Source organism: Lygodium microphyllum, chromosome 5 (assembly GCF_053477565.2).
Source record: "Lygodium microphyllum isolate KBCC chromosome 5, Lygodium_microphyllum_v1.1.10, whole genome shotgun sequence".
Lineage (NCBI taxonomy): Eukaryota > Viridiplantae > Streptophyta > Polypodiopsida > Schizaeales > Lygodiaceae > Lygodium > Lygodium microphyllum.
Genome location: NC_141139.1, coordinates 122,021,624 through 122,031,093, shown reverse-complemented (window position 1 = coordinate 122,031,093; position 9,470 = coordinate 122,021,624). Strand labels below are relative to the sequence as shown.

Sequence of the window (9,470 nt, the reverse complement as noted above, 5' to 3'; positions counted from 1 at the left end):
AGAAAATGTGGTGGCGCCTTCTTTGGATAATGAGAAAGATTCCCTTAGGTATTTGCTAGGGCTTTTTGACCAATAAGCATGAATGATTAGAGGATAGCTAACTATACAACATTTTTATCGTAAGGGCCTAAGTTGGACTAAGTATGAAATGGAGGGACTAGTTTTGTGCTACTTGGCAAGACAAGTTTGGATGGTTTGTGGTTAGGAGCTTTTTTGCTTATGTAGTCCAAAGAGTTTTAAGTTTTCTCCCACGACTAGTATAATATTCCCATATCTGGGGATGTCTATTAGATGCATTCTAGGGTTTTGGCTTAGTGTCAAGATTATGATTCGTGTTGAGGTTCAAGACTTTATATATCTACCTTGGAAGTAAGTAAATCATCACAAAGCTATATGGAATTACACAAAAGGCCAAAGATCATGTTTACGTGGTTGGTTTTGATAAGAGCTTTATGACCTAGTATCCACCCTCTTTGGACTAGGATGGACTCTATTGGTGTTTTATGGAGTGATCATTGTAGGAAATAACCTTGGATTGAGTGTGACATGGATCTACAACTAGTGGATGTGGTTGCAAACTAAAGTGGCATTATGATGACATGACAAGGGCACTAACCCAAAGCAACATGAAAAAGCATGCATGAAGGAAAGATGGCCAAAAAGCAACCAATTGGTTGCTTTTGGGATGAGAGAGCAGGAGGATGATGCCTATAATGGAAGTGAGGACGGGTGATCAAAGGTCACGGTATTGATAAGGAGAAGCTAAAGACTTTGGTTACAGTGGCATGGAGGACCAAGGTCATGGCATAACTTCTTATGCATTTTTTGCATCCTACGTGCTTTTGCTTGCTTTGATCCTTGTTAACATCTACCACATTATCAACATTGCTAAATTTGTGATCTCTCTAGGATATGGCACCCTCAAAGTTGTTCTTGATAATCATAACAACTCTCTCAACTTGGCTAACCTTTGAGATAAAGCTTTGAGGCCCCATTGTATCATTCTCATTTTTATACACCCTCTTCTTCATTGAGCATTCACCGATTATGTATATCATGTGTTGTACATACAATGGTTCTCTCCGTTTGCCCTAGCATATACTTATAATACCATCCTAGTTCTCAAAAAAATGAGTCCAAAACTAAGTCAATAGCCTAAATCAAGTCAACAGTAAGTCAGGTGGGAAACATGGAACATAACTAATGGATAAACTTGTCTCCTACTAATATCACCAATGCCAAAAGACAATAGTTTCTCTTGGACCAATTCATTCCCAATTGTCTTGTATTTGAGAATTGCAAAAAACATCAAACCAAGATATACGACAAGATGCATTGCAAAGGAGGATGTCTAGTATCATAGGGGTGATCCAAGGTCATAATGGAGCAATAACGCAGTAAAAAGGAGCCTTATTGCAGCTTCTGATGACCGACCAACATCCAACTTGGGCTTAGCCTAGCGAACAAGGGCAGATCTTTCACTTGCATGAAAAGTAAATTCATAATCCTTGAATATGCAAAGAATAGTCAACTACTCATACCTATCTATTACCTTTGAAAAGTGTACACACAAAGCATGAATGATGCTGATATGCTTCTCCATTAATTAAATGGAGGCTCCCCTTCTCTTCATGCTTCTTCACTTGTCTATGACCCACAAATCATGATTGTAACTCAAGTGCCTTGTCATGATTTAATAAGATGATTGCTGTCTTTGCAGCCATTCTGCTACTATCTGTGGGAACTCAAGGGTGGGCTCTATTTTGCATGAGTTGTGATCATTTTGCAATGATGCTTTTGCAATTAAAAGCAAAGCTACAGAGTAAGGTTCTTCTTGTGACTTTGCTAGCTGTTCAAGACAGTCATCTATACACTTAGCATGATTGCTGTTTTGCTCCTTAACCTTAGCAACATTCACATAAAAAAGTGAATCTGGCTGCTCATGCTTCACTGCACATCCATCTCCATCCTGAAGTACAGATAATTGAAGTTCATTGGACATATGTAGCTGTGAGAAGCCATCAATTGTCACACCAAGTAAGACACTCAAAAGTGTAATGTTTTCATTATCCTCTGTAGCACAGTTCAGGCTATCGGATCTGAACTCCAGTGTTGGAACAAGTTCTATACTCTTCCTTGCCGACAATGGTGTTGCTAGAGGAGTTGCTAGAAATTCCAGTGGTGGGATACTTTCTGAGCCTCTGTTGGCTCTACCAACATCCCATGGATCCCAGTTTGGAGAGAAAACAATAGGGCAGCTGCTATCTCCAGAGTAAGTTAAAAGCCTAGCAGCATGGGGCACAATGCCAGTCTGAGAGACAGACAGTGTTTGTTTCCCCTGTACACTGGAACTGTTTGAGAACTCTAGTTCAGACCCCTTCTCCTCTCCCACTGCAGAATGTGCAATGCCTTCATAGGTTGCATTCTCACAGTTCTGAATATTCACATCAAATTGTCCCTGTAAATTTACTTGAGACATGATGACCTTATCAAGGAACTCTCTCTTCCCTAAGCTATTCTTCACCATAAGTATGTCTTCTCTCTCTACAGGCAGGTCCTGATGTTTCACAGGAAAATCAGGAGAAGTGTCATCATTTTCAATCATGCTTTTTCTCACTCCCACCATTTCATTCAGCAATCCACTGTCTTCAACAAATGCATGACAGTTGTCCCTCTGATTTATTGCAGTAGATAAACTAACACCAGTAACAGATTCGTTGTTCCTGTCAGCACGCAAGTGTTGGCCTATGTCAGGAATCCCAACATCCAAGCAATCTTTCTTGTCAATAAGAAGCCGCATAGAACCAATAGCCCCAGTCTCCCTAGGGTTCGTATTGTTATGGTCACAAGATCCATCAATATTAGCGCTCGATACACAGACATCTGCACAGTGATCAAGGCATGAGAGAGTCCCCATTGATATGCCCTTCTTAGCAGATGAAGCAACATTGTGCATTTCTTCTGCCATTTCCTTGAAATGTCTCTTTGCTTCAACAGTTGTATTGTCCCTGCAAGAGTTCGCAGAATGGCTCGCTGAAAAATGGTGTGATTGCACTCTTTCTTTGGGAAGATCGTGCACTTGCATCGTCTCTTTAATAATGTCCCTCTTTCTCGAGGAATCGGTGTAGCATGCGTCAGATTCAAGTCTCCGCTCCAGCTACACAAAAGAAGGGATACACGTTCACCAACATGCGACAGAAAAATTGCTGTTAATGGAGTTTTAGGGTTTTACCTGCTGAAGAGATTGAACAAAGCGACGGCGTCGCTTGGGCGTCATGGTGAAGCACTTCGGTAGCTACTGTTACGGATTAAGCAGAAAACACTCTCAGTAAAGCAGACCACACCAGTGATAATCTTTGACGCAAACGGGTTTGATCATGTGCCTGTGGGAATGCGGGATGCAGGGATCAAATTCCCGCAGACATGTGACTCAAGCCACACCCGAACCACTATACAACTACCCCATTTGCATAATCTTGTGAACTACCTTACGTGCTGCCGAGAAAGCATAACCCAAGGTTTGAATCCATGCACCTGCAATGGTGGAACTAGCTAAGCTACAATCCCATTGGGATGTTCTTTTAGGGCTTGCCCAATGGCCATAGTAATGTCTCCCAAGACAGCTTTCCTTAACACTCAAAATCTAAAAATATTTAAAATCTTTAAATTAGTAATTATATTTATCATGTACCTTTTTGTATCCATAATCAATCTTTGTGTGTCCCATTCTCTCTCTCTCTCTCTCTCTCTCTCTCTCTCTCTCTCTCTCTCTCTCTCATGGAGATGAGAGATGCAAGGTTGTTGCAACCAATGAATTCATGGCACGAGCTTGAATTTATGACCCATGGCACCTTGTGCTAAAAGAAACATTGCCCTTCATGTTGACAAGGGCTACTCTTTTTATTTGTGTTGTGATGATGACCACAAGATTCAAATTGGTCAATATGGGGAAAGCGAGGGTGCACTACATTGTTTGTTCCCTTCAATTGCATGACGTGTTTGTCAATAGACACTTGCTTGAAGCTTTTGTCATTATGTTGTTTGTAAATGTTGATTATTGGCCATCGTTGGTGTCCAGCCTAATGCCCTATATAGCTCATCCCTTCCTTCTAATTTGCCATATGTGGCAATGAGGCATTGAATGTTATGCCTCTATAGCCAACAAGCACAGAATATTAAATAAGAATCTCTCTCTCTCTCTCTCTCTCTCTCTCTCTCTCTCTCTCTCTCTCTCTCTCTCTCTCTCATATGAGTTTTTGGTTGACAATTAAGCAATATGCACCAAGCACAGGAGCAGAAGGTTCCTACAAGCATCGAATCATCAAAAAGCATATATGGTGCGCAAATCGGATACTGATGGATGCGTATGTAGTGAGCGTCGAAAGGTCCCCAAGAACAAACGAACGCTACTTAAGCTCCAAAAAGCAAGAAGGAAGATTTGCACCACATGAAGAAAATAGACAAATTGGGTACAATCTCCCCCCATGCCTTGTGTGAGTGCTTCACAAGGCATGTATTTACGAATTTATTCATCTCAAAGCTCAAAAATAGCCCAATTTTACAATTAGTATGCTTTAGCTTTTGTGTTTGCTTTTGTCCAAATAGAGAATAAAGCGGTTGGGTATCCCAAGAGTCGGACTGTGCCCAAATACAATGTCCAATAATGAATTTAAACCGTGCATCCATGTGCATACAAAATAATAAATATTTGTCAAGCACGTCTAAATAAATATTAGTGCCACGCCTTTAATGATAAGGTGCGCGCCCATCAAAAATGGTAATTTCTTCTAGGTAATTTGAATATACACTATCGCCCAGTGCTTCCCAACACCACTGCTGCCTACTCTACACATCAACTGAAGCATTCGCAATTGTTAGAAAATAATAAAATTGAACCGACAAAAGTGAATACCTAGTAGTCTTCAACTACAAAATAAATAAATAGGTTAGAACTCTGTCCTAACCTTAATTTAATACGAGTGCACTCTAAACTCGTAAACGTCCATTAATTTAAATATGTATTTTGTGGAATCACCCGCCATGGAATCACCCACGTGCACATTAAATTAACATGACGCCCGAAAAGGATAAGCATCCCAATCAACTTCTTGCACAAGGAATCCACCTTGTGTATGAACCTTGATAAATAAATATAGTTTTACAGAATCCATTGCAAAACCTCACGGAATCCACCATGGAATAAAAAACTCACGGAATTCACCATGGTCTAACAGAATCCACCGTGAAATATGCCTCCTAGCATCATACCCTGGGGTGGGATAGCAATCGTCCTCAATTGCTATCAGCTCAATGTGGAGCGAGCAGTGAGGGGTAAGCACTTAGATTGTAAGCGTGCATCCATTGGGCCTCTTCAATAGGATGATTTTTAAACTTAACTAAATATCTAGAGTATCTACGGCCAGTTCTAGTAGTCATAAAGTCAGTGTTTAGAATAGTTTTAGGTTCAAGGATTTTAGTTTCTCCTTCTAACAAAGGAGGGTTTTCATAGACATGGTGAATATGTAATTGGCCTCTAAACGGTCGTCACAAACTGATATGAAAAGTGTTGTGGATTTTCCAGAGATTTGTGGCTGACTGAGGAGATGTTTGATACTTTGTTAGTCAGTTTTGATCATGAATTCAGATCCCATTAAATAGTGTTTCCATTGATGTAAGGCTTGTACTACAGCTAGCAATTCCTTATCATATGTAAAATACTTCAGCTTGGAGGGTTTAAGTTTGTAGCTAGAATAGACTATGGGATGTGAATTTTGCATAAGGACAACTCCTATTCCTGATTCGCTAGCATCAGTGGACTACAAGAAAGAATGGTCTATTAAAGTCAGGTAATTGCAAAACAGGGGCATGGGTTAAAGCATGTTTCAGTAAATTAAAAGACTTTTGTTAATTATCAGACCAATGATATACAATATATTTCTTTAATAATTTTGTTAAAGGTAATGCAAGCAATGAAAAAATTCTCACAAATTTTCTGTAAAAGCTAGCAAGACCTAAGAAAGAACGTATCTCATGCATATTTTTAGGGATCAACCAATTCAAAATTGCTTATATCTTTTTAGGATCAACTTTAGTACCATCAGAAGAAACAATATGTCCTAAATATTCAATGTGAGTTTGGAAAATTTCACTCTTTTCAAGGTTAGCATATAATCAATTCTCTTTCAATAATTTGAAAACCAAATATAAATGTTTATAATGATCATTTTCATTCTTACTAAAAATCAATATGTCATCAAAGAAAACAATTGCATAATCTTGATGCTTTAAAAATATGTGATTCATCATACGACTAAATGTTGCTGGTGCATTAGTTAAACCAAAAGGCATAATGTACGAGCCCCGGTAAATAAATATAGTTTTATGAAATCCATCACAAAACCTCACAGAATCCACCGTGGAATAAAAAAACTCATGAAATCCACCATGGTCTCACAAAATCCACCATGGAATATGCCTCCTGGCATCAATATAAATCAAATTCTTTGAGGGCCCTAGAGTGATCACAAAGAGAATGCACTTGTGAAAGAGAAGCTTAAGGATAGGAGGGTATGCCAACTTGTAGGGGGTTACCAAGGTGTAAGAAAGGGACTCTCATCAATTCAACATAGAGGACAAAAGCATTATGTGATATGATAATGTTGAAGTAATGTCGGGTGTTAGCATATAAAGGGTGCTAAGCTCTAATGCTCCAATGTTAACTCTCATTAAGAATGATTGTTGAACACTATAATAGCAAGAAGGGAGAAGAAGGATGCATAGTACTCTAAGATCACACAAATATCCAATGAGCTATGCAAGGGGCCCTGTGCATGAATTGGTATTCACGTGGTAGTTTGGAGCTATTATGAGAGTGACAAGAACCTAGCAAGGACAAGGATTGTTGCCTCACAATGTATGAGGAATTAACTTGAAGAAGAATAAGGATAAGAATAAGAACTTGATTTTATTAGCAAGATAAGGATTTACAACAATATAGTTCTTAATACAAGATTGATATAATGGTGTTTACAATCCTCAATACAATACAATATCTTGATACAAGATAGATCAAAAAGAGGACAAGATAAGACAAGACAAGGGCTTGTCGCCCAAGTCCCCCATTTTTAGTAGAGTTGAAGAGGCTAATGGAAGCTTCTAGATGATGACATAGCTATCTTGATATAAGTGATGACATAAGCAATGCTAATGTGAGTAGTTTTATCCAAAGAATCTTTTATAACCTCGTTAGAATATTCTAGGACTTTCCTTGGAATTTCTCATATCTACAACCCCCTCCTTTAGTGACAAGTTCAACAAGGAGTGGTGGGGTTTCTTGGTAAGGCTCTTGGCTTCAATGGATGTGGTTGATGAAACTCCTTTACTTCCATAGGTGGTTGGCAAAGTTGGGAGACTAGTTTCCATGTTCACTTCACTAGCATTATAGCCCTTTCAATGAACAAAGTATTCAAGTCTTTTGCAAAAGATTCTGAAATCAAGTATATAAGTCTCGACTTCACATGCTATGTGACCTTCAATTTTAATAGGTAGTGGTGGTGAGGATGTATGGCAAGTCTCTACTATTGAGACATGGAAAATTGGGTGAATTATCATGGATTGTGGTAACAGAAGATGATAACTGACTGGATTCACTTGGCCAACGATCGTAAAATAGCCCATGTCTTTGATAGTCTAGCTTTTGAGAAGGGTGAGAAAAACATAAATCTTGTTATAAAAGCCAAATCAATCTTTGATATTGAGCTAATATTGTATGTTGCATATCGTATCCATTGTCGATCAACATTGTCTTTATATCGTCCATGGGGTCCTTAAGGATTTGAGACAAGTGTTCAACTAGATTCATAGCTACTAGATTCTTTACTAGACGACTCGTATAAATGTCCATTGTAGAATATCTTCCATAGTTGGCAAATAATAGAGTTTTCCTAGTAGCAATATGACTAGCATTATCATAGATAAAGTCAACCAAGCAAAGTAAATCCACCTTAATGTCTTCATGGTAATTGACTATATATTGGAGATGTTATTCCAAGACTTGATTTACTCTCTCTATTTGTCAAATATTTTGAGGTGGTTGGCCAAAGTGATGGCCAAAGTGAGGTTGGTTTGGACACCTAGGAGCTTGAGGAGACTTCTCCAAACACTTGACATGAACTATGGCCCTCGATCTAAAATAATGCCATCTAGTATCCCATGGTAACAATAGCCTTGAAAAGTTAGGCCGTGCATTCACTTGTCTTGTGAGTGGGGACAAAGTGTGCCATCTTGGTCAATCTATCAACCACACCATAAGAATGGAATCGAACACCTTGGAGAAATGTAGATCAGTGATGAAGTCCATTGGCACAAATGACCAAGGGTGAGTAGGAATAAGCTAGCAATGGAGCAACCCATGAGGTTGATGGCAAGGAACTTTGGCTCTATTCATGTATCGTTATGTGCATACAAATTATTTGACTAATTTCCACATTTGAGGCCACCAATATTCTTCATAGATGATCTCTATTATTTTATTAACCCCAAAATATCTTATTGTTGGAAGGTCATAGCTTGTTTGAAGCATATATAACTAAAGCAATCCAGGTGGTATGTATAGCAGCCTTTGATAATAGAGTAGGGCTTCGACTTCTTGAAAGCCTTCAATGCTTGTATACCCTTCTTGAATTTTTTGCTTGATATTATGGGCAAAGAAACCCTTAGAAAGTTCTTTCTTGACTTATAGAAGGAATATAAGCTCATCTAGAGCATTGCTTGTTATTGTGCAAAGATGGCACTATTCTTATTTCAAGATAACACAATCCTGTTGATTGCCAAGCATTGTAGACCTTCATACTTGTAGCTTCTTATTAGGACAACAATGAGCAATATGTCCACATCCAATCCAAGAGCACATCATCGATGCTTCTCTTGAGTTGACAATGGCTTGAGTCAAGCTAAACAAATATGTATAAGCTCAACATTGATTTCTTATTTCCTTTGCAAGATCATTGTTATGATGATATCTAAACTTAATGAAGCCCCATGTCACATTTTCTTGGTATCTCTCAAATGATTGTCACATTTTATTGCTTGAGAAACGAAGCCATGCACCTTTGGTAGAGTCAACATGAGATCCTTCACATCATAATTGAATCCCCAACAAAATTGGCTAATAAAACAATCGTCATGCAAAGTCAAATTGCAACTGAGTTGCCATAATTCATATGCATGAACCGATGTTGTGCAAATCCTTGTCATATTCTTATTTGTTCTTTTAGCAACTCTAACTCTATCAATATCTTCAAAGGTGGCTGAGATTTCTCAAACAAAAGCTTCAAAAAAGTAGAGGAGATTCCTTCTCAAGTTACAATGCCAACTAGGAGAAGATTTTACTTGAGAGGATTAACTGAATAAATCCCACTTAAAAGCATCATCACGATCGACATGGTATACATCTTTCTCTTTCTTTCAAG

The 9,470-nt window shown here is 38.5% G+C and overlaps 1 protein-coding gene across 1 annotated transcript; it reads right to left on the bottom strand.

The window, feature by feature from the left end:
• Positions 1 to 1,273: 1,273 nt before the first annotated feature.
• On the bottom strand, positions 1,274 to 3,579 carry LOC148036353 (uncharacterized). Its single transcript, XM_087679137.1, has 2 exons — positions 3,233 to 3,579; positions 1,274 to 3,157 (listed from the first exon to the last, which is right to left on the bottom strand). Exons 1-2 carry the CDS (start codon positions 3,275 to 3,277, stop codon positions 1,694 to 1,696), a joined length of 1,509 nt encoding a protein of 502 aa, XP_087535263.1. The 5' UTR covers positions 3,278 to 3,579; the 3' UTR covers positions 1,274 to 1,693.
• Positions 3,580 to 9,470: the final 5,891 nt, after the last annotated feature.

What these genes read in the sequence shown, in the direction of transcription:
- LOC148036353 (XM_087679137.1), bottom strand. Translation starts at nt 3,277, where the DNA reads ATGACGCCCAAGCGACGCCGTCGCTTTGTTCAATCTCTTCAGCAG. An exon ending in TTGTTCAATCTCTTCAGCAG is followed by an intron (nt 3,158 to 3,232) that starts GTAAAACCCTAA and finishes TCTTTTGTGTAG; the next exon opens with CTGGAGCGGAGACTTGAATC.